The sequence below is a fragment of the Lacerta agilis genome, chromosome 10 (assembly GCF_009819535.1).
Source record: "Lacerta agilis isolate rLacAgi1 chromosome 10, rLacAgi1.pri, whole genome shotgun sequence".
NCBI lineage: Eukaryota > Metazoa > Chordata > Lepidosauria > Squamata > Lacertidae > Lacerta > Lacerta agilis.
This window is the reverse complement of record NC_046321.1, coordinates 42,432,015-42,457,362: the sequence shown is the minus strand read 5'-3', so window position 1 is coordinate 42,457,362 and position 25,348 is coordinate 42,432,015. Positions and strand designations below refer to the sequence as shown.

At 40.9% G+C, this 25,348-nt stretch overlaps 1 protein-coding gene across 1 annotated transcript; it reads right to left on the bottom strand.

Moving 5' to 3' along the window:
- Positions 1–6,866: 6,866 nt before the first annotated feature.
- Positions 6,867–22,485, bottom strand: TSPAN8 (tetraspanin 8). Its single transcript, XM_033163050.1, has 8 exons — positions 22,153–22,485; positions 18,364–18,426; positions 16,879–17,007; positions 13,769–13,843; positions 13,575–13,682; positions 10,377–10,502; positions 8,688–8,771; positions 6,867–7,108 (listed from the first exon to the last, which is right to left on the bottom strand). Exons 1-8 carry the CDS (start codon positions 22,210–22,212, stop codon positions 7,055–7,057), a joined length of 699 nt encoding a protein of 232 aa, XP_033018941.1. The 5' UTR covers positions 22,213–22,485; the 3' UTR covers positions 6,867–7,054.
- Between the last annotated feature and the right edge of the window lie 2,863 nt (positions 22,486–25,348).

The window sequence follows — 25,348 nt, the reverse complement described above, 5'->3', positions numbered from 1 at the left end:
GGAGGCGGGGGAGGGAGCGAACGCATATTTGCATGATTGGTGAGCGGCACTGGCACCCCCGGGAGGATCGGCACGCCTCCATGGGCGGATTGCCTGGCCCCCGGGTGTGCATCATATTTGCAGCTCCAGGTACCCCAGAAGCTTCCTTCACCAATGACGGGGACATCTGGTAACCCTATTATAGTGTCACAATGGTGATTTCTATTTGGTTTGTTAGGATTCTGGGGCTTTTTAATGCTCCAAAGCATGTGAAAAAAATGATTCTGATAATCTGAAGTTCTGTTTCTCATTCCAAAATAGGAAAGAATCTTGTAGCATCTTAAAGACTAACGAATCAATTATGGCATAAACTTTTCTGGGATAGACTGTGCTTCCTGACTTGGCTCTGCTTGATGCATCTGATGAAATGGAATCTAGTCTGCAAAATTACTTTCAAAGAAAGCCGAGTACCTCTCTGCATGTTCATTCTGAAAGGTTCTTGCTGCTTATCACGGGCTTATCATGCTTTGAAGAATACTTTCTGTTTGTGCCACATTGTACTGGATTGTACAAACTGATCTGTGACAGATTAGACATGTAGATCGTTTTGTTTTGCAGCAGCGGTGGTGTGAGTTTGTGTTGCGCTTGATTTGTTCACAGACAGGTGCCAAATTCAAAGTGTCTATAGGCTAATTTAAATTTAAATTGGGGCTCTGGGACAGTCATTTTCTTCTTCATCGCCATCAGAATCATCTAATATCGTATATTATTACAGAAAATGTAATATAGCATCATAGTGATTACCAGCCCTTTTTTGAGCTGGAACTCACTGAAACTCAGTTCTAGCACCTCTCAGGTGAGAGTCATTGCCATTATAAGAGAACAGGGGAGGTGCTCATGGTGAGTTCTGGCACCTCTTTTTCAAGAAAAATGGCACTGATCACTACTATTAACAGCATCTGCATGCTGCTTTTTTGTCTGAATCCCACTCCCTATTGTGGGAAACAGATCAGATTGCAATGCAATGCAATGCAATGCAATGCACACATTTTCATGGAAGAAACCCCATTGAATGCATTGGGATCTCTTTTCCCTTACTATTTCCCTTACTTTCCATTATTTTTAAGGGCTAACAATTATTAGGGCCGGCTCTCACATGCCTCAGTCTCTCACAGCTAAATTATAAGTCAGCACATGAAAAATTGCATCAAACATTTTGTATTGAAAAGGATTGTGTTGTGAGATTATGTAGGGTGGTAGGAAATTATTGCCATTGTTATTAGATCAGGGATGCCTCATTCACACATGCAATCATTACTTGATGTAGTCATCAAGTAGTACACATGCCTGCGTGATCTGAGCCCATCAGTGCTTATCATCTGCTATCTTTCTGCTGAGCAGTTCTGACTTTCTAGATGTTTTCCCTCTTCAGCTACAAAGTTATTCACAATTCTGTGCTTCAATGTAAATTTTTCTGACTCTGCTTTTCCACCTTGGAGTTTGCTTTGTTATGCCTCCAAATAAGAATCCCTTAGAGATCAACCTTTCCTGGTACAATCCTTTTAACTGATGTTACAAATTGTTCTTTGGACAAAGTCTGACCTAAGTATAGTGTCATCTTGGTCGGGATTCAATATTGAGACATAAATCAACAGCTTGCAGCAAAAAAACAAACAAAAAAACCCCATGATTTTGATTTGGGTCTCACCTCTTCTGGCAAAGGGAAATACAGGTTGTTGGCCTTACTGTTCTTTTCCTTATGGTCTAATATTGTAACGATTTGCATCTATGATTTCTGCTATTGTAAATATCTAATTTCTTGGCCTCACGTCTCTTCCATCTGTTTGATTTAACTGGCTTACATGAGAGCTCAACCTAACCTTGGCTATAATCATTGTGGTGTAAAAAAACAGTGCATAGATTTATCATTCCATTGAGGATTTACTGTCAAATTCCATTTTTAGCTGTTCCAGACATTAACATTAAGCAGTGAATGTGGTTGAAGAAATTGGCCTCTTGGCACTTTAAAAGTAAGCTAATTGGTAATGCAACTGTTCCCTTTCATATGCATATTGAAAGTTTTTTTAAAAAAAAATTGCTGTGCTACATTTGTTCTAATAACGTGCTGACATCTATATTTTGGTGGACTGGCTTTCTCATATGCAGCATAGCATAATTAATGCCATTCATTGATCCTGCTGCTGTAGGATGATCTCCAAGGATTTGATTTTTGTGTGTGGCACATACTGTACCCTTGATTGCAAGAACAGGGAACCTATATTGCATCAGACTAACGATCCATTTAGCCCAGCATTCTGTCTCCAAGTGTGGTAGTACTGCACCATTTCTACTTATCAATCCCTCAATTATGAAAGGATCCAGCATCTTCTTCCCTGTCTCACCTTGAGATAGAATGCCCTTTTTGATCATTTCCATAGGGGAAGTCATGGCAGTCCATTGCAGCTGAAACTTGTGGAGCCCTAGAGTCTTAAGAAATGCATTGTGTCATGAGCTTTTGTTGATGAGATTCTGCTTCATACACCTGGTGGAGCTGATTCTGGTCCATGAAAGCAAAGGCTATAATAAATTGGTTAAGTCTTTAAAGCCGCCACTCTTTGCTCTTCTTTCTTATTATATAAATTTCACTGATTACAGTAAGAAACAATTCCCATGTCCCATCATCCAGCCATTGTGTTCCGTCCTTCCCACATTGCAATGAATAATTACATAAAATGAGCAGGCATAACAAGTGATAACTGGACAATATGAAGACACAGAGAGGGGTGGGGTGGGGGAAGGAATAGAAACAAGTTGTCTCTGTAAGCACAGATATCAAATTAAGCTGCACTGGCTTGCCCTACTACCCACCAAAAGGGAGCCTTCCCTCTACTCTTCCACCACAGCTGGATCAGGCCAGTGGCCCATCTAGTCCAGCATCCTGTACTCATAATGGGCAACCAGATGAGAAACCAGCAAGCAGGACCCAAGCAACTGGTGACATTCAGAAGCATACTGGTACTTACTTCAAGCACTGCCATATTCCCAGGCTTGGCTCTGCTGCGGTCCTGGAAAGCAAAGTAGGTCAGAACTCTGAGGTACCTGCAGAGGAGAGAGAGGGTAACAGAAAGGCCACAGTCAGACCTGTTACTGATGCTGTCTCCTCTTTCCCCACGCTGAAAGTGTAGTGTGGCTATGAGATGCACAGAGCTCTTTTAAAAAAAAATAGTGTGTGAAGAACTCAAAGAAGGCTGTGCATCCTTACCTATGAATAAACCACATTGAAAACTGTTGGGCTTTCTTCCAGGTAAACAAAAAATGGAAATTGTACTGCTGATGTCTCAAAAACACGGAGTTCCCAGATTCCTCCGTTGCTGCTGCCCTACAACAGAGCATTATATAAATGGCCTTGTGCTGTGATTCTGGCTCTTTTCATTGCAGCCAGCTAAGCTGCTTTTGGAGACAGAATCTGATAATACTTAGCACCCACATCAGCAACTTCTTCTCAATCCGAAGCAATAGTCTCCAATATTTTCTATAGGGAATAGCACAATACCACTGATGTCAGTAAGTATGCGATTGGCAAGCCTCTAAGGGTAACCACAGTCCGTTTCTTTGGCAGATGAATAACCAATTGAATCTTTTCTTGGATTCATACCAATTAAATATCATAGCAACATAATCAAAACAGAGCAGCTTGAAGGCTGTGTACTCAACACAGCACAAAGGATATTTTTTGGCAAATAACTACCCTGACTTCAAAACTGGAGATACTTACCTTAGCTCTTCAAACAATTGCAATATTAGCATTGTATTAAAAATGCCAGTCCTGACTCCCTCTGAAGTGCCTTCCATTCAGTTGCTGAGTTTGATAGAAACTGTCCAGTGTCTCCAATCCTGATTCTAACAGAGGAATGGGGAACTCTATTAGATCTTGAAGGGCCTGGAAAAACGTGTCTTCCTCAGAGATGCCACACAAATATGACTGTTCAGCAGTGGATTCACCCAGAGTTTAGGTCTCTTGTCTTGCAAGAGGTGGGAATGAATAATTGTCATAAAAAGACTATGTCATTCCTTGACAGTGTATAGTACGAATGGCAGAGACCCAGTTGACTGTTGCTATTCAAAGAGATTGGCTATGAGAAATGGTCTTTGTTGTTGTTCAGTCGTTCAGTCGTGTCCGACTCTTCGTGACCCCATGGACCAGAGCACGCCAGGCACGCCTATCTTTCACTGCCTCCCGCAGTTTGGCCAAACTCATGCTAGTCGCTTCAAGAACACTGTCCAACCATCTCATCCTCTGTCGTCCCCTTCTCAAGGTGCCCTCCATCTTTCCCAACATCAGGGTCTTTTCTAGGGAGTCTTCTCTTCTCATGAGGTGGCCAAAGTACTGGAGTCTCAACTTCAGGATCTGTCCTTCCAGTGAGCACTCAGGGCTGATTTCTTTAAGGATGGATAAGTTTGATCTTTTTGCAGTCCATGGGACTCTCAAGAGTCTCCTCCAGCACCATAATTCAAAAGCATCAATTCTTCGGCGATCAGTCTTCTTTATGGTCCAGCTCTCACTTCCATACATTACTACTGGGAAAACCATAGCTTTAACTATACGGACCTTTGTCGGCAAGGTGATGTCTCTGCTTTTTAAGATGCTGTCTAGGTTTGTCATTGCTTTCCTCCCAAGAAGCAGGCGTCTTTTAATTTCGTGACTGCTGTCACCATCTGCAGTGATCATGGATCCCAAGAAAGTAAAATCTCTCACTGCCTCCATTTCTTCCCCTTCTATTTGCCAGGAGAAATGGTCTAGGAGACTGTAATGTTTAGAAATCCACTCCATGTTCTTCTGATGTTTCTTGCATATCAGAATCTGAAGCCCCTCCAGCTCACGCTTTAGGGTTCAAACTCTCTCTCTCTCTCTCTCTCTCTCTCTCTCTCTCTCTCTCTCTCTCTCTCTCCATCAGGGGTCAGCAACCTTTTTCAGCTGTGGGCTGGTCCACCGTCCCTCAGACCTTGTGGGGGGCTGGACTATTTTTTTGGGGGGGGGGGATGAACGAATTCCTATGCCCCACAAATAACCCAGAGATGCATTTTAAATAAAAGCACACATGTTCTACTCATGTAAAAACACCAGGCAGGCCCCACAAATAACCCAGAGATGCATATTAAATAAAAGCACACATGTTCTACTCATGTAAAAACACCAGGCAGGCCCCACAAATAACCCAGAGATGCATATTAAATAAAAGGACACATTCTACTCATGCAAAAACACGCTGATTCCTGGACCATCCATGGGCCGGATTGAGAAGGCGAATGGGCCGCATCCAGCCTCCAGGCCTTAGGTTGCCAGCCCCTGGTCTACATCAACCTGGTGCACCTTCAAGATGTTTTGAACTACAACTCTCATCAACCCCACCCAGCACAGCTGATGGCAATGGCACTCCTAAACATCTGAAGGGCACTAAGTTGATGAAGGATGCACTGCACAATCTCGATTCAGTCAGGCAGCCATGGAAGACTCTAGTTACATTGGCTTCAATCTAGAGAATGCTTGTTTGATACAGAATTTGTTGTAATAAAACAAAGTTCTCCTTATACCTTGTCTCTCTGTTTTCCTAGATCCCTGAATCTACACACACTTTCCCCAAACCATTTCTGAAAAGGCAGCAATTGAAATAAACCTGCCCTGTGTGTATCCCTGACACACAGTGTAATTAATGGAATGCTTGATTAGTTAAAATATCAGATAAGAAGTGAAAGATACCTTAGATCAGATCTTCAAAAGTGCTTTGAGCTTCCAGCAACCTTACCTTTGAATTGCTTAACCTGGGGCTTTTAAAACTGAGCCACGTACACACAGAGTTTTAAAAACCAGTTACACAAACGTGTGTTATTCCCTTTTTTTGGGGTAGTCTAATATCACAGCCCAATGAAAATATCAGAATCTATCTATCTGACATTAACCCAGAAGTAACTGCAAGGGTGGCTGAATTTTTGCCAATAGTATCTGTTAGAGTGGTGAATAGCACTATTTAGCGGGAAGAAATCCCAATGAAAATCCTCATTATATATTTTGCATGTTTGTTTATTTGTATATATTTTAATTTTTATATATATGGATGTTTTATGATGGCCCACACCTGTAACACCTAACTAAGGTTTGGGAAAGTAAGAAGTAAAAACTAGATTTGGCAAATCTTTTATAGCATCATTCCTTCTTTTTCAAGTACTTTTAGAAAAAATTAGTGGAGAGGAGGAAAAGGGATAGGAATACTGGGCTTGATTTGGGGGGGGGGGCGGGTTGGGAAACTTAACAGGGCTTGTTGAAAATAAAATTAAAAAATCTCATGTGAGCCCAAAATACACACCAATCTATTCATTCTACATGATTCTAGCCTTGTATCCTTTCAAGCTGATCTCTAGTGGGCCAGATCATTTGGCTGTATGGGGCACCCTCACAGAAGATATTTGTTTCGGAAGGTGCACCACACAGGTGGGATGAGTCCTCTGGGCTGGGTAATTTTGCTTTCATAGCTGAGTGGACTAACCTAGCATCTCCCGATGTTCCTGAACTACAGCTCCCATTATGTCTCAGCATTGGCCTTGTATTAAGAGTTCAACAACATTCAGAGGAGCACAGCCCCCCCCCCGTCCCTGTTATAAGTAAAGCATTTCCAGTTGTGAAGCTGAAGTGTGTGTGTCCAGTTTTAATTCCGAACGAAAAAGTATTCCTTGCTTATTAGAAGTCCAGAAAACAGTGCGCTGCGACAACACAATATGTGTCAAGTCAAAACGCTTCGTTTTGTTGACAAGTCATCTTCAAATTAAAAGAAGGTGGCAAGAAGTGTACACATAGGTATGTATTGCATTACAAAGAAACCAGTGACAGATCATTAGTTTCTCTAATTTTAAACAGATTTTATTTCATAAGTCATGAAGAGTATTCATCCATTGGTGCTTCGGCTGTTATCATCACAGCTGCTTGTGGCATTTATTTGTGGGTGCCAAACCAAACATCCATCTCTCAATCTACAAAGGTTTCTCATTTGGCTGGTGGCATATTTCTGACACTTCCATGGTTTCATTTTCTCTGGATTTGGCAGTAAAGGCTCATTGAAAACACCAGACCAAGAACCTGGAAAAGAAATATGTTTATGGTATTATTTGGCAGCTTCGGAATATCCCCCACATACAGGCGAATGCGCAGCAAGAACATTTTGTTTGCAAATTTCTTGGATTTACATACAGATGAAATGTGCTATGCTGAAGACCATTTCCAAAGTAATTTTTAGAAGTATGACTCGAGAATAGTGGGATTTTAATTAAACCCATATACACCACAGTATGGGAAACTTAAATTTATTCTGAAAGATGGATTGCTTATTGGGTGAAGACATTGCCTTCTATGGAATTTGTACTGCTGTTTTCTGCTGTAAAGTGGGAAGGGAATCAAATCTCATAGTAGCTAATAAAGGTTTTGGTTTTGCATACTACTTCTCTCTCAGAGATAGAACCATCCCAGAATGAAGCCCTTCGATTCATCAGAAATGAATCACGATGTTATTCTAATGACTTGTTTAATAGTGGCTTTGCCCTAGAGGAAAGCTCTCACACTGAGGCAGGGTGGGGGCACTCAATTTTAGCAGATCTCCCCCTTACCTAACAGATCCCTTTGCACCATTCTCCATACCATTCCAGGGGGTCCCCTTACTTCTTATGAAAGCCATTCAGCAAACAGGCTTTTTTTTAAAAAACGAAACATACTATTTCCTTTAAGACACACACATTCAGGTTCAGTGCGGATATGGATAAAAGGTCATCTCAGGATCAGTTTTAATTAGAAACCTGAAATTCTTTTCAAACCTAGCTAGTAAGAAAAAGGCTGTGTGTCTGACTCCTCTAGTAGCGAAGCAAATGGGCAGTCGTGTAATTCCTCACCTCCCAGCCCACATATTTCCCACATCATTAATTACCACACAATTATCACATGATTTGTCATCAGCTCATTTTGTTAAACGTTTGTTATTCCTTTTTATTAACAGCCGTTTATATTATTACATTTCACGGCTCCTTCCAGCTTCAGATGAAATTTAGTAGCAGTGGTTTAAGTGATAATACAGCTGATTTGCAGCAGTGTTTGGATACTGACAAAGGGGGAGATGTCCATGGGCTCACAACATACACAGGACCACATCTGGGCTCAGGGTGGATACTGCTGGGCACCATGCATTGCATAGTGGCCAGATTAAACCACTCTGTGTGGCTCCATGAGACAGCAAGGTCACTCTTCCAAAAGAAGACCATCTGTTGTGGCTGCTGACGCTGGTGGAATTCACAGATCAAAGGCCACCAATTTGCACCAGTCAGGAATGGCAAAAATACAAACTGGTGCAGAAATATGGTAAACTGTGTTTAAGGTGGGCAGGGAATACTAAGTGGGAGAAACTGAAATTAACAGATTGGTTCCTCTCTAGCTGAGACAAACTGTTCTTTGGCTCCTTCTCCCCCAGAGGAGTCTTCTTCAGGTCAGAGGTTGGAAGTGGAGTCAGCATGCACCAGGATGCCTCTCCTCATTTTAAACCCACACACATTTACACAAATGCCATCCTAGGGCTTCTTAGTCAGCCTAAGGTGCTGCACAAACGTGGGACATTTCCCCTGAGCTCCTTGGAGAAAGAGTGAGACAGAAAGAGCAAGAATAGCTGTAGATATACCTCAATGAATGCCAGCCCAAATGCTATCCCCATAACGATGATCATGTTATTCTTGAAGAACTCCATTATTACTTCTCTGCAAGGCTGAAAGAGAAAAGAGACAAAGATTAATGCAAGTGAAATGTTCGCTGGTAATTCATAGCCTTCTAACATGAACACTTAATGGGAATGAACTAAACTAGTGGAATCTCCCATCTTGTGCCAAATATAAGCCATTTGGGGCTTGGCACCAGAAAGGCAAAACAGTGCACAACAAATATCTATTGTCTTAAAACATATATGCAAGTTTAATCTTAATTGAATGGTTAATATGCAAAACAAGCTACCCCTGTGCACATTCACCAGGCCTCATGGAGAAGGTGAACATCATCCTTCCAGGAAGAGGGAACTATATATACACAATTTCCAACAGGCCTTGAGGAATATGCATACCACACGTGAATTTTCTGCATTCTCTGGCTATTATATGTACATAATCTCCAAACAGGTGTTGGGAATGCATGTGTGTTGATGGAGGTGATGCAGGTAGGTTCCTCTTTCCTCCTCTTTGAAACTGGCAGTACCGGGGCGGGGGGGGGGAGAGAACCCAGAGAGGTCTGGTACTCTTCTCTGTGAAACTAATGCTATCATACCCTACAATATCCCACTGATCAAAATCGGGACACTTGTTTTTTGGTCTCAAACTCTCACATGAGCCAGCTGATGTGCAGAGGAGTGTGAGACCGCAAAAAGCATCTTTTGGTCCAGCGTTCTAGCATGACCCAGCTGACTCATATCAGAGCACCAGGATGGCTTCTGTAACTCTGTGATGTCCCACTCAAGTCAGGATGGTTGAGGAGTATGGAACCAATATCTGTTCAAGTTAATGCAGTGAAATCTCATACTAAGCCCATACGGACACACATATACGTTCATGTGTGTGTAAATAGACCATACATCACAGAAATGCCAGAAGTCTTTGGTGACCTTCATTCCAAGGAAAGTACCTGAGTTTATAACTGTGATGTTGGAGTTCTCAACATTCAGAAAATGGAGGTATTGGGAATTCCATCAAGGAAGAAATGCAGGATACAAGCAAAATGCAACAAACACATCACATTTGTTAAAAGCTGTCCATAGTGACAATGAATGTGAAGGCATGTACAACTTAGAATTTTAAACAGCTTGTGGCATTTTCATTCTCAATTTTTTGCAGACCTTGTTCATCTTCTCAGCCCTCCATTAACGCATCAGGTTCTGGATAGCACGCTGTGGGCTACAGTACAGGGGAGATGCTACAGTATGTTTATATTTAATTCTGGAATGCAATACATGACTTGTTGTAATGCATAATACAGCAGCAATGATTAGGAGGAGAATTCCAAATGCACACACCAGAAGCAACCCATTCCATTAACCGCAAGGTAGACAGAACACAATGTGCAATGCGCATACATTTTGTGATGGGGCCATTACTCTTCTTCAGATATGTCACATGGCTTCTAACTAGTTCAATAAATAGGACTGCAAGAAAGGCAACAGAAACATGAGTTTTCAGATTTTGAGGTAAGTGGTGACAAGTGTTTGAGGCAAGTAATAGAGCAACCCTTTACCAATATGTAATTTGCCATGTCACCATGAATATTCAAGCAGTCCAAACAACAATAACGCTCCAAGGAAAATTATGAAACACATTTTCATTCTTCTTACCGTTGTATACTTGTTATCTTTGCAAACTGAGGTCCCTACATCTTGAGTGTCACATTGACAGCCACTATATTTTGATATTGCACTTCCCCAGTCACTCTCTCCCTTAAGCAAACCACAGCATTTATTCTATAGGAGAGGAGAAAATAAAGAGACAATGAGAGTTCCCAACTAGGATAAATGGCATGTGTCAAGATCTCAGAGAACATTTTTTGAAAAGCAAGCCATGTGACTAAACTTGCATATAGGAAAAAAAAAGGAGAAACATTAAAAACAGTAATAATGGTACCAAGTTGAATGGCTGTTCTTGCTGTTGCAGTTAACTGATCAATGGGAAGCAGGAAGGACTAAGTGCAGCAAATAAATAGATATTCTCAAGAAAAGCAACTTTCTCAGAATATTAACTATCCTTTTGTAAGATATGTGTGATCCAGAGAAATCACATTTTTCTTTCAGTTATCGAAACTAAAGCAGATTTCTTTTAGAATTTTGGTCCCATTTTATCCAAATGTCCACTTTTCATGAGGAGAGAAAGGTTTTGACTTTGAACTTTATTTTAAAAAATCAGCTGGTGCCACTCTTTACAAGAATCAAGGCTCAACTTTTTTTTTAAAGTCCTCATGAAAATTCATCAGCCTTTCAGTGCAACACAGCAAAGTTTGTGACAGAAATTCTCAACTTAGGAAAACCCGAGAGTCCTGTCTTGCTCCCTGAGTTTTCCACCATTTCCCACCATTTGTGTATATCTGTGATGTGTATAATAATGTTTTAATTGTGTGTTTTAATATGTTTTTGAGACCTGTCTGCTCTCTCTCTCTCTCTCTCTCTGTGTGTGTGTGTGTGTGTGTGTGTGTGTGTTTGGCTATAACCTGTATTTGGTTGGTCAAAAAAATCTAATGTATGCAACTATACACATTTGCAAAACATTTTCCCTAACATTATGCACTTTTGTTTGTTGTTTCTACTTACATATGAATTTTCATGCACACTCTCCCACAGTATATGTAGCTTGTACACATTTTTTGGCTTTACAACTGAATGACAAAATTTGGAGAAGCGTGAATTTTGCAGGAAAGGTGTGCTTTTGTTTGGGTATTGTTTGGGGAAGTGCAAATTAGGCTGAAGCAAATTTCTCTCCCCAACTATATTTTTTATAAACTATGGGTCATATCTAGCAGAGTCCTCCACCTGTGCAACAGAACTTCCTCCCACTCTTTTCTCTGCATGCACCTCCCCAAAAACCGAACCACAGAATCATATAATTGTAGAGCTGAAAGTGACCCCAAGGGTAATCTAGTCCAACTCCCTGCAATGCAGGAATCTCAACTAGATTATACATGACAGGTGGCCATCCAACCTCTGCTTTAAAATCTGGAGGATTGGGGAAACTCCTGGAGTATTTGGGAAGGCACATAGGGAGAGAAGTGGAAAAGGAAATATCATTGTTCAGACAGAAGTCCTTGCACGAAGGAGATGACTTTCCTAGATGCAGCTCTATTTCTAGGGAATGTCTGAAGGCAGCTCCTTATAATTTCATACACTGGCAATTGATTAAGAAGTAGAGGGCAACTAAGAGGTAATCATTTCTTTTCAACCCCAGCGTAGCTACTGCCTTAGGAATAAAACCCTTATTACTAGATTAAGATGGTTTATTCCCAACATTTCCAAATTGGTTTGAGATTGGCTTACTATGCTTCCTTGTTTTGAAGCCATTGACCATAGTTTCCTAGTTCAGATGAAATGGGAAACTAATTAACGGAAGGCTTCAGATTGATTTTCTTGTTTGTGCAAAGAGAAGAGAGAAGGGGCTGTGTGCGCAGCCCAAAGTCTCCCTATCTTGGCTCATTAAACCAAGATATTATCATCCAAACATGGCCATTAGGAAATACCATTATGAAATACCAAATACCATTGCCATTTTCTTTGAAGTAGAAGGGATACCAGCCAGCAGTGGAGAAAACAGTTAAACTAAATGAGGTTAAGAGTCTGCATTCTGTAACTCTACATTCTTCTAGCCCCCCCCCCCTTCATAGTTTTGTTCAGTAGAAAGTTGGTTCCTTCAGCAGAAAGCAAAACGGAGATGTTTCAGGCACCACATAAACAAGAAGCGGAACAGTCATCCCGGCATAAGCTAAAACAGATGCTTGCCATAAGTTCTTACAAAGACACTGTGATAGTTTCAAAGCCTATGTATTTGCTGCATTCAGTTCTCTATTGTGACAAACCCAGGTCTCTCTTATGATAGGCTCCTTGAAGCACTTTGGCCACGAGGAGCAATGAGTGTCTCCTGGCCACCTGCCTCTTGAGCCAGTCACTCAGTAGAAGAAGCCCCTCTCTTACCCACCTCCCAACTTTGAACTGGCCTTGGGTGAGAGTACGAATGAGTGAGATTTCTAAAGGCCCAAACACACTTAGGTTTATTGAACATTTATCCTAATTCATTTGCACCAAGTTTGTGAACAGGAGATACAAGGTTGGCTGTTTATCAAGCATTCCTTCCGATTTGTTTGCAGGGAGGTTATACGCACAACAAATGAGTATTACTCTACTCTTTCCACTGCCTTTCCCCATCACTTTTATTACCACAAAAAGTCTGATTAATTTACTTATTTAGGAAGCAGGCTTCTTGTGCACCAAATCCACTTTAATTTTACAATCTGAATGTGCTGGCACATGACTGATTCCCACCTACAAAATAGCCATAGTCTCGAAGTGGTCTGACTTAATGCATGGAACTGGTCCAGGTTTCAGATCCAAGGCTTGTAACAAACATAGATTTAACCATTAAACAGCTTGGTTCCCCAAGAATTAAGGGTCTAGACCTACCATGAGTCCAAGCACCAATGAGTAAGAATTTCAGCTTCTAGCATTTTTTTTTAATGTTAATATCATGTTTGTTTTTATTTTATCTTTAATGTTTAAATATATAACATCACTATTAATTAAAAATAGCATATGGCTGCATTTACACTTATTGGGTTAGATTTATCGGGTTGGTTTACTTGTATTCTGTAATAAGTTAATATGATTATTGTCACAATAGACCAACCTTTTTCAATCTATTCACAAAGAGTAGGGGTTGTGTTCTTTTTCCAATTTCTTGCTATCACTGTTCTTGTAACAGTTTTTTTTTTTTAAAAAAAAAACTTTTAAAAAAACCTCATTTGCCTTTATCTCAAATAAATCAGTAATATCATTTACCACTTGCTCAAATTTGTGAAAAGTGGCCTGGAAGTCTTTATTTTTTTCTGTAGTATCCTGCAACATTTGAGCCTCCTCAGTTAAGGTCTTGTTAACAATTTCATCGACCTAGAAAAAAAGAACACAACATCAATCAGCATATTTGATATACTTTTTTTTAAGAAACAATTAAGCATGACTAAAAAATGTGGTACCTTAGATTTATACACTCCTCCCAAAATACCAGCTACGATTTGAAGAAGCAGGATTATTAGTAGTCCAATGAAAAACTGTTGGGGGGGACAAAAGAGAGAACAATTAATTATCTAAAAGCTGGATAAAGTAAAGTTAAAGGAAAAGGACCCCTGACAGTTAAGTCCAGTTGCGAACAACTCTGGGGTTGTGGCGCTCATCTCACTTTACTGGCTGAGGGAGCTGACGTTTGTCCGCAGACAGTTTTTCCGGGTCATGTCAGGGTAAAGTAGATTTCTGTGAATCTGGCCATTGTATGACATATTTTAAAGTGAGATGCCAATGTTTTATATATATATATACACACACACACACACACAAGCAACATATATATATATATATATATATATATATATATATATATATATATATATATATATATATATATATATATATGTTGCTTGTAGGCTCCATTTTACGGTTGGTTAAGCTATTCCAAATTTTGTCATTGTTCCTTTTGCAGTTCTCCTCTTCCTAGATTTTTTTAAATAGTTTTTTTTTAAAGTTTTTATGATGTTGGTATATTTGGTGATTGATCAAGGCATTTATTGATTTGGTTCAAGTATACTGTAAGGTTTTCAGTGGCTGGTCATGAGTAACCAGCCTGACGCCGAGGTTTCTGAAACTAGGTTTCTTTATTGTGCAAATATGTATAGTGCAGCTATAAAAAGACATCCAGAGTCTGGGAATGACCCCTTCTGGTTCTTTGCCCAGCATAAAAGCCGCGGGATGCGGAACCCCCGCCTACCCCCTCTGCATCTTTTCCCCCTGCGCAAGTGGGGAGACTGAAGAGGTGCCTCCCCTGCAGCCTCTGCTTGGTGCGTGGGCTCTCCTTCCCTGTCAGAGCCCTGACTCCTACTTCCCAGTCCCATCTCTCCCTCCCCACTAGAGGAATCATTGCCTTCCTCACTGGAGGAAGATGAATTGCTCAGCAGTTGGGGCAGGGGCTCACGATATCGATAAAGCCCTGGCAACTCCTTGCCTTGAGGCGAGGGCAGCCCCCTGACACATACTTATAGTTTACTGTTGTCAGTCATTTGTGTGGGGGTGTGAGGAAGTGAGATACAAGCCTTTAATGTAAATAAAATGGCACATAGATCTTGGTCTACCATCTTGAGTGTTACCATGATGCACCCTCCAGAATAAACACCACTGCTGATTCCGTACTTGTCACCAGACTTGTCCTACTATACCTGCACCTAGCACTGTTCATGTGTTCAAATGTGTAGAAGTAAAAGCATTAAGAGAAGACTGGTGTTGCTACATGTTGACTCCAGTCATCATTCATTTGCACAGCACCTACATGCATAGGCTCCCATATGTGGAATCCATACTCTAGAAAAATGGAAGGTATGGCCTGACACCGATTGATGGATGGGTTGAGTTTACTTATATGGCGCTTTCACCCATAATGGGCTGTGCCCAAAGCAGCTTACAGGAAACATTCAGAAACATCCAAATACAGAACAATGGGAAGACACATGAACGGAACACAGAACGTGTCAGTAAATTCAGAAGTGTCAAAAGGGGGGGGGGGGTGAGTCAAACAGAATAAATTCAGTATTACAAAACAAAACAACAACCACCACTACCACCACCACCACCACCACGGCTTAAGTACATAAATACTGAAGCAAAACAAAATTTAACCAACCAAGTTTCTGGTACTGGTCTTGCTGCACTCCAAGGAGCCTGACTTGAATTCAGTTCAGAAGTGAGGGATAGATGACATGCAACTGGCTCCCATAGTTTTACTCCAGAGGAGGCTGACAACAGGCTGTGTGTGCTTTTAGGTTGTATATGCTCTAGCTGTGTCCAAACTGGGCCCTTGAAAGTGTGGTAATCAGGAGTGGTGGAGTCATTGGGTGTGACCCCGATTCATCGCCTCTATGTAAACACTTCTAAACGGGGCTTCAGAAATGTAAAAACTTCCCAGTCTTTTATTGATGCAAGAGGTACTCTTTGTGGCGATCACACAGGGTCCCCGGTCGTTTGACGGACTATTGATCCCTGTGCCACCACGGCGCTTTGCTGCCACCAACCAGGATCCCCTCCCTGGTAATAACTTTCACAGTCAGGGTGCAATTTTAAACAAAATAATAAGTGTTTATTTAAAAACTTCAACAACTTAAGATATTGGTTACAACCCTGCCTACGCTCACCACTATACCTCACCACCAACCCTCACAATCAACAACCACCCACCAACCAACTCCCTCGATCAACTGCTCTTCATCAACTCCCTTAACTCCCCGCTCTCTAACTCTAACTGACTCCTTCAGCTGCCCCTAGCTCCTCCCCCCTCTGTTTATTGGTTAGCCTAGGGCCAGCCACTTAACCCCTTACTTACTCCTTTTCCTATATGTATACCCTAGGAAGGGCAAACGCCACACTCTTTATACATTATCCCTTATGTAATGGCTTGTGAATTACGCATGCTAAACTATATGTTTTTATTGTATTGTGTATATTTGTTGTTTTAGATTGTAAGTCTCTTGGGGTATAATTTCGTATTTTAATTGTATAGAGTCATGTGTGCTGGTGGTGCTATATAAATAAATGATGATGATAATTCAATTAATAACAATAATAATCCAAGTCAAATTCCTCTACTGTATCTTTCTGTCTCATGTTTCCTTCATAGTCCACAGTTGCAAAGAAGGGAATTCTTGCCTGTTGCTTTGGAACTTTTTAGAAACACGAAATCATTTCATTGAATATACAGTGGTACCTCGGTTTTCGAACGTCTCCGTTGACGAATGTTTCGGAACTCAAACGCCGAAAACCTGGAAGGAAACGCTTCCGTTTTCAAACATGGCTCAGCAGTCGAATGGCTTCCACTGAGGTGCCACTATATGTTTCTCAGATTTCTCTGTAAATTTGCAGGCCGCCCTTTGCACCTTGGTTTTCGAACATTTTGGAAGTCTCCAGAACACATTACATTCGAAAACTAAGGTTCCACTGTAGAATGCTCCAAATCACAGACAAAGAAAGGAGACAAGAAGTGAGCACACCAATGTAAACACTGGTGTGGAAAGGCTAGTGTTGAAGTTCCCATTATTGAATCTCTTACCAGGAGGAGCATGCATTGGCTTTCCTTCATGGCACCACAGCAGCCCAGGAAACCCATCACCATGATGATAGCGCCCACAGCGATGAGGAGGTCAATCCCGGCAAACATGCCGCTGTCTTTGTTGAATGACTGTGGAGACAGAAGCAAAAGACCTCAAATATGGTCAACAGAGAAAGGACATTCTTCTTCAAAAACAATATGAAAGGCAGTCAACAACTCTTTCCTCTAGTCTACTGTGGATGGGATCAGTGGGAAAAGGCATTTGCACCAGTGCAGTTTCATGAGTGGAGGCACTGCATATCTCTTACACCCAAATACCCAAAAGGCACTGCAGTATTGTTGCAATTTAGGGCAGATTAACTGTTACAATGCAATGGCTCCGGTATGAGTGGAGAAGGGGCACAAGCAGCACAGGGGGTGTGGAAACACTTTGCATGGCCCTTTCGGCTTCAAAGGCCTGTTCACATGGCATATCCCTCGATATGTACACATGGCTAATGGGGAGTAGGAAGGTGCTTGCTCATTGCATGCCTGACTTCCATACATTCCGTGGAAGGTTGAACAGATCCTATGAGTGTGTGTGTGTGTGTGTGTGTGTGTGTGTGTGATTGTAGACTCTGCCTTTTGCTGGGTCTCCCACCCCAAGAAGAGTGCCTGAATGCAGATGTGGGGCTTCTCTTGATGTGAAAGCTGCAGTTAGTGAGACTGGTTGCCCATTTGCTGCCAAGTCACATTCAAATTATTACTATCAGTATATAAAATAAAATTATTATTATTATTATTATTATTATTATTATTATTATTATTATTATTATTAGATTTGGCTTAATGTATATGTATATTACTTAAAATGTAGCATGCATTCGTATTATATACTCATCTACATTCCTTATATTATGTTCAAAGTGCAAATCAGATATCTTGTCCTTGATCACATAAATAAAATGTCTTCAGCACACCTTTTTTTCTCTTTCTCGTCAAAAGAGCATTCAAATTAATACGAATTGAGTGCATCTCTGGATTATTCAACAGTTTAAACCTTCAATCCTATGTACAGTTATTTGAGAGTAAATCCCAATGAACATAGTGGTGCTACTTACATCCCCACTCCTCAAATAAATCCATTGAATGATGTTTTTCATTATATTTCTTAAAATGAAATATATTTTTTGAGGCAGTGGGTAGCTGAGATAAGGCTCACACTTTAAATGAAGGAAGTTTCTCTTCACAGAAGCCCAACACATGGGACCAAGCTTTTCTCTTTCTCAAATGTGTCTTGAATCAAAAGGAGGTCAAGACAAATTATGGATTTCTAAAATTATATTTCTAAAATTTAAAAACAATAATATTTTTTTATAAAAAAAAAACACCCATAATTTCTTGGAAAGCACAAGACTGGATGCCCAGACCATTTTGGGATCAACAATGCATGGAGAAATAATATAGAAAAATAAGGATAAATAATATGGTAAAAAACAAACTTACTTCTTGAGCATCTTTGTTCACACGCATGTAAATAGATGCTGCCAGAATAGCACATCCACACATCTGTTTATGGAAAGACATTGATCAGCAGTGCAAACAGAATGTAAAACAATCACTTTTCAACAGATGCCTGCTTGCAAGTTTAGTACATACAATCCAGCTCTCCAGTCTCTGTTTTCTGGGAACTGTCCCAGAGTTGTTAAGCTTTTTGGGGGGACCCAGAGTTGTTGAGCTTTTCAGGGGCATCAATCATGAACACCCCAGAGATCCCACAATCTACCTGGAATACCCCCACAATCTACCATTAGATCGCAATCCAGCTGTTGGACATGCCTGCTAGAGGATGATTTGGTCAAAAATCTGACCACATGGACCGTGAACACACAGAGAGTCAAGTTTCCCAGGTTTCAGCCCTCTCCCAGGTGTCCAGTTAACATCTTCCTTTGGGCTTAGAACATATGCATAGGTGCAAACCTAATGGCCCCTCTCCCAACAGCAGTGTTACTGTCGTTTACCGTGATGGTGTGGTATGGGGCAGGACAGCAAACAGGGGCAAAACTAGTGCTCCCATCAGTTTGCCTACAGTCCCAAATATGTACCATCCCAATAAGTGGCAGCAACACTGCTGTTGGAAGGCCACTGCCACCCGACCGCATGGCCGCTCCACTGTGCTGCCCATCAACACACCTCTTCTCTTCCATCTCACGGTCACTCCCCACCAATAACTGCTTGTTCACATACAGCAGGTGGAGAAAAACCCTCAGCTATGTGTGGCGTGGGTTCCAGCACTGATTCTTGGTCTGAAGAGATACAGTGCTTCACGAGACATGCAAAATCTGAATCGTAATGGCAATCTACTCCATGTGTTAGCCCAGAAGGTGATAAGCAGATCAATTCAAAATGGCAACTATGTAGTGCTGAGGTGGCAGCCCCCAGGCCTCAACCTCGTGTTGTCCTTCAGCAGCAGTGAGGAACCTGAGTCTAAACGTGGCCCACTAGGCATCTCTGTTTGGCCCTCAGGACTCCCCCGAGGCCACAGCCCTATTTAGCCCTGTTCCATGTTGTCCTCAGGTGCTTTTGTCTGGCTAAAATATGGTTCTGAACTGTCCAATGCCTCTTGCCTGTCTGGTTAGAGTGTGTGTATATGTGTAGAAACCTCTGGCTTTTGTGTGGCTAGAATGCAGCCTAGAATACACAGATACAAGTCATATCTGTTGCTCCACCCACTTTTACAGAGGGGCTGCACAAAATCTTGGGGTGTGTAGATACAGCTTAAAGACTGCAGGGGTGGGTGAGTGTGAGTGAGTGAGTGAGTGAGATCATATGGTAGATAAATTCTATACATCTAGAGGTATCCTCATGCTTTGACAACTTACAATACGCAGGCAGATCAAGGGCAGATTTCCACAAGCAGGACTGGATCATTAACTGTGCTTAAGTGCAGACCAACTGGAAGCATCAGTCTGTGCAGTTGTTTGAATGGCTGATCAATAGATACCTTTCATCAGGTTCTATTAAAATTCTCTGCAGCTGAGAACACAGCGGCTGTCGCCTTATCATATAGTGGAAAGACCGTGGCTGTCTTTATTTAAAATACTGCTAACCTGCCCATCAGCATAACAGAGTTCAAGATGGATTAGAAGCATAAGGTGTGTGCACTGTGCATAGACCTCTTGCGCTCTCTCTCTCTCTGTGTGTGTCTGTGTGTGTGTCTGTGTGTATGTGTCTGTATTAGTCCCTCTGAACGATTCAAAGCTGGCTCCAGATTTTGGTGGGTCCTGGCCAAGTGATCTGTAGTAGACCCCGTACCCACCACACAGACAGGGGCCTAAACGCACAACTTGCCTAAGCCTCTGGTTCTTGTGGGCAGCAGAAGCAAGAAGCTAGTGCTGAAGGATGATGGGATGGCATGTGTCTAGAAAAAGCGGAAACAACAAAGCTGAAGAGAAAATCCAAGATTATATATATATATATATATATATATATATATATATATATATATTCCCCCAGTCAAGCTTTTCTTTTATTTACTATTCATAGAGGAGCTAGGTGCTAGGGCTTGAACTTGGGACCTTTGGCATGCAAAGCCACTGAGCGACAGTTCTTCTCCACAACCATAAGTGGGGAAACAATGAGTGTGATGAAAATATTAAAGGTAGAAGATAATAGTTACAAGTTTCCGCTGAAAGATGAGGAAGATGATGAACAAACATTGCATATACTAGCAAACAGGTCTGTATGAAAATCAGTAGGGGGGATGCATCCTCTTTCGCCCTGCCCTGCTGCTGCCACATCCCTTGCCTAGGTTGTGTGGTGGCAATATGAAGCAGTGGGGCACCTGTGTGGGTGTTGCCTGAGACGGTTGCTTCACCCTGCCTCATGGGTGGGCCAGCGCTGAGAATCAGTAGAGTTCATAGATTTAAAAGGATGAATTTTGGAAATGTTATAGATGGAAAGCCAATAGGCCATGACTAAAACACAGATATAAGGAGAAAGAGGGGGGAGGGAGAGAGAATAGGAGAAGGATGAAGGATTATGTGCATTGAAAGTGAAGGCTTAGGTCAAAATAAAACAAAACATTATAGTTTCAATCTGAGGAGGAAGTTACATGATAAATGTTTTAGACACAGGAAGATCTCTAAATGATTTTTGTGACTAGGTATGTATTGCAATATGTCTTGCTAAGAATTTGGGAATGGGATTTACTCCCAAAGGTTCATACAAGTAACAGCTCCGACCTGAAGAGTTCCAGTTCACAAAGTCATCCAGGGATATCATGAATAAAAAAAATTGCATTCTCTCACTGAAGTAACTTGAAAAGAATGAGGAAGTCATTGATTCTGAGGAAGACATGTTACGGGTTTTTTCCAGTAAACACCAATCAATAGACCATGGTCGTTGCCAAGGGGGGCAGCTGCCCCCCATCAATAAAAATCAATTAAAAATACTTAACCACCTGAGGTCCTGCCCTCCCCTAACATAAATCCTGGCTACGCCCATGCAATAGACATACAAAAGATTGCAATTCCAACTCCGTGCCTTTCCATTCCCAAGCCACTATTACAATTGGGCCTAATTGGCCTAATTTTGGCCAAGATCTTCAGAAATCTGAGCACTAATCAACTAGAAATATCAGGAGAGATAAAAGTTTCACGCTCCTTTGGGTTGGTGGCAGATGGCTGACAACATGCAGGTACCCAACAGGCGGTCAATGTATTATAAGCAACATTAAAATAATGCCTTTCTTTCCCCCAACACCCTTTTAGTGTGCTGTCCATGTGCTATACCAAACTACTGAAATAGCATTCATTTTGGTTACATGAATGTAGGGGGCATTAAAAAGCCCTGGGTTCTGAGCTTGCCTTTGAAATTTCACCCTACTCCCCACCCAATTGTGTTTATTTTTAAGTTATGAATTGCCTTTCACATGTATCTCAAAGTGATTTACAAACATAATCTTTTTAAAACAACAACACTAAACTAATTAATGAATTGCCTTTCACATGAGTCTCAATGCAATCTACTAACATACAATAAAAACATACAATAATAGTTTTGAAAACACTGACAAAGGATAGATTTGAAAACAACACAAAATGAACACCTTTACATCCGGCTAGAAAAGCTTGTTGAAATGAAAGAGTCTTCAACTGTTTCCAGATAGCAAGCACCTGTTAAATATCAGCAATAATGCTGTTCTACAAATACCTCGTTATTGTTTAATAATTCAAGTATCCCTTGAATTCGCTTTGTTTCGTGTGACAATCATTTTGAACAATTTAGACTTACCCAGAACAAAAAGTTGAAGATGAACATTGAGTACTTCATGCAGCTACTGACACCAGCCATTTTTAATTTTTTAAGAAAAATTCAGCAAGATCAAGGGTGATTATATAAAAGTAGCACTTCTTAGAAGAGTTCCCCCCGTTGAACTATTTCTGATCCGAGCTAGACAACTTCCGTGGCTAGACCACTTCCTTACTTTCGAAAGCAGAAAAGGAAGTTCTGAGGAGAAAAGAAGTTCAATTAGTCAAGCCACGCATATCTTGTAGCTAAATATTAACCAGGCAATTTTTAAAAGCACCAGTCAGAGCTATCTCTAACGCCTGTGTGTGTGTTTTTTCGGTTTACAGCAGCAACATACATCACAGCTATGTATAGTCTTACTAGACCAACACCAGAAAAGTAAATGTACTTATTGGAGTTTGGTGAAGGTGGTGGTGGGAGAATCAGAGTGCAGAACTTTAAAGGGCTAGTGTGTTAAGACCAGTTTTGAAAAATAAAAACTTAAAAGAACATGTAACAGTTTTAAGATTTCCCCTTTCACCCTCCTTTTGGCATAGAAGCCATATTTACTATTAGCTCGGTCTTTTAGAAATGGGATACATGAAAGACATCTATATGTAACAATATTTCAAGGGGAGAACTTGGAGGTCTTTGCAGAATATGCCCCCCATGCTTGTAGTCCCATTTTATGGTTTCAACTCTCTTGAAGACTTTTTTTTCCACACAAAGGTAGGAGTTGTTTCTGAATGAACACCAGGTTTTTGCTATGGCTGTTTATTTCATATACCTCCGAAATTAATGTCAAATTAAGATGGCCAGGGGTCCTGGAGCAAATCCTTAAACAATGTCCCTTTCTTTCAAAAAAGGAACACATGAAATAAGGAACCACAAAATAGGTTATCTTACGTAATAAGGCACAAGTTTTGTGGACTACAAAAAATAATCTGAGCATGTGCAGTTTCACATTTTAAACTCATCACTGTTTTTCTTCACATTCTGCCTTGGACCACTCACCAACTCTCAGTCCAACCTTTCTCACGTGGCTGTTGTGAAGATATATAAGGAAATATAAAATGGCCACAAAGTTATACTTAGTGCCTGTATCATGGGGATCAAATTTTCGTTCCTTTAACCAGAGCGATACATCTTTGTACTATATAGGGCATGTTTTTCTACCCTCTCCCTCCTAATTTGGTACACCTCCAATGCTTCAACCAATCTTAAACTGATCTAATTGTTGCATGTTTTAGATGCTTAAGTCCTGCTTATGTTCAGATGAGCTTACTCCCAGGTTAGTGTGCAGAGGGAACCACTTCCTAAAGAGTTAATTTTGGCCTGTGGTTATTGGGAGTCTGAAGAAAGCAGAAGGAACTGCTTTCATTTTTACAGGTAAGATAATACATCCCAGTCCAAGTCATTAAATCAAGGGGCACAGAAAAGTAGTGTACGGGCACCCCAACAGGAAACAACACTGCTGAGCATGTTCAGGAGTGTCCAAGCCAGTTTTTACAGGTCTCTTCTGTTTTAAGTGACCCCTTCCTGCTCCCAGTTCCACTCCTGTCCATTCTTCACAAGGTCAAGATTGCTTGAAATGGGAGGGCTGGGGAATGATTCTGCTTTTGGAAGGAGGGATGGAAGCAATCTTCCTAGTGCTTGGCTTTTCTCAGCTTTTATGGAGAATGTTGGAAAAGCTTGCTCTCTTTTCTCAATAATTATCTTGGGATAACCTGACAGCATTCCAAGGTGAGCCAGAGAGGAACTCGCCCATTTGCAGGTAGGCTACAACATTGACTCTTTCAGCGAAACCAAAGCCTCTCAGCTAAATGATTAACCTGAACCTGTTCAACTGTCATACAAAAGACACAGTAACATTTATTATAAGGGACAGAGGGTACCACGCCCTGCAACTCCAAAAAAAAAAAAAAATTCCAATCCTTTGCCAGTTTCAGTTGAGTTATTTACTTTCACACCCTATTGTAAAGCCCCATTGTTTTTTTTTTTAAATTGTTATAAAAACTCGGCATGCCTTACTGTCCTCAGGAGTTATTCACAAGATGCTTGCTACATGAACTGAATGAACTACTGAATGTACTTTATTCGGTCACAGACCAGCATAAAACAAAATATTTGCATTTATAAAAACAAGTAAAAACAATGTAAAAATATATATGTTTAAATGGGTACTCATTACATGATGAGGGCATATTCAACATATCCAGCCCGACTTAAACCATGTTCTTAAAATCATTGATTAAACATAGATATAACTAATAAAATTTAGACTCGGGTTATCGGTTCTATGAGATAGGCCACTAAAATATAGATCCAACAATATTTTAGGCCACTATTTAAAGTTGATTTACATCACAGACCATCTTTCGACGTATATCTATCAAGGCTGCACAGAATCTGGCGACAGCGTAAGTGATTTCTGGGCTTTCATCCTGTAATAGCAATGAGATATTATGTTGTTCTGAAAGCCCAGGAGACTTATCTAAAATGGGTTGGATAAACCTTGCTCGGACGTCCGTATAATACTTGCAGTAGAAGAAGACATGTTCTAATGTTTCCTGCTGCCCCGCACTACATAAAAAGCAAAGGTGTTGGTCCGTAAAGGGGGCGGGGACATCAAAATGCAGTTAGACAATTAAAAAAAAATAGGGCTAACCAAAATTTCACAAAAATGTGGCAAGCTTTCAAGTTCTCCAGTACTTTTCATCAGGCAAGATGCAGGCAAGGAGAAGAATGAGGAAGAAACAAAGAAAAACAAAAGCAGGCAGAATCTTGTAGCCACAGGGTCAGCCTGTAGACTCGGTTCCAAGAGGGAGTCTGCAGACTGAATAAATTCCTCCCTGGTTGGGGTGGGGGTGTCCTCATCTAATAGTAAGTGATGTGTCAAATATAAAGTTTCCTAGGGCACCTTTCTCAAATGCAGCTGAGAAAACAAAATGTGGTATACTGAATACTCCAAGTGGATAAAACTAATCAAAGTCACAATCTTGTTTTGTAAGGAAGTTGTGTCTGAATAGAGGTAACATTCATGTTCAAAGTCTAAGAACTTCCTTGTTCTGGGCTTCCCACCCATATGACTCATATTCCTTTGTCTCTTATAGGTACAGTCAGTCACTAGATAAAGGTGTGAGGCAGCCTGCTAACCTCATAAAGCTTTGGTGAGGGTTTTCTTTTTGACTTTCCCAAG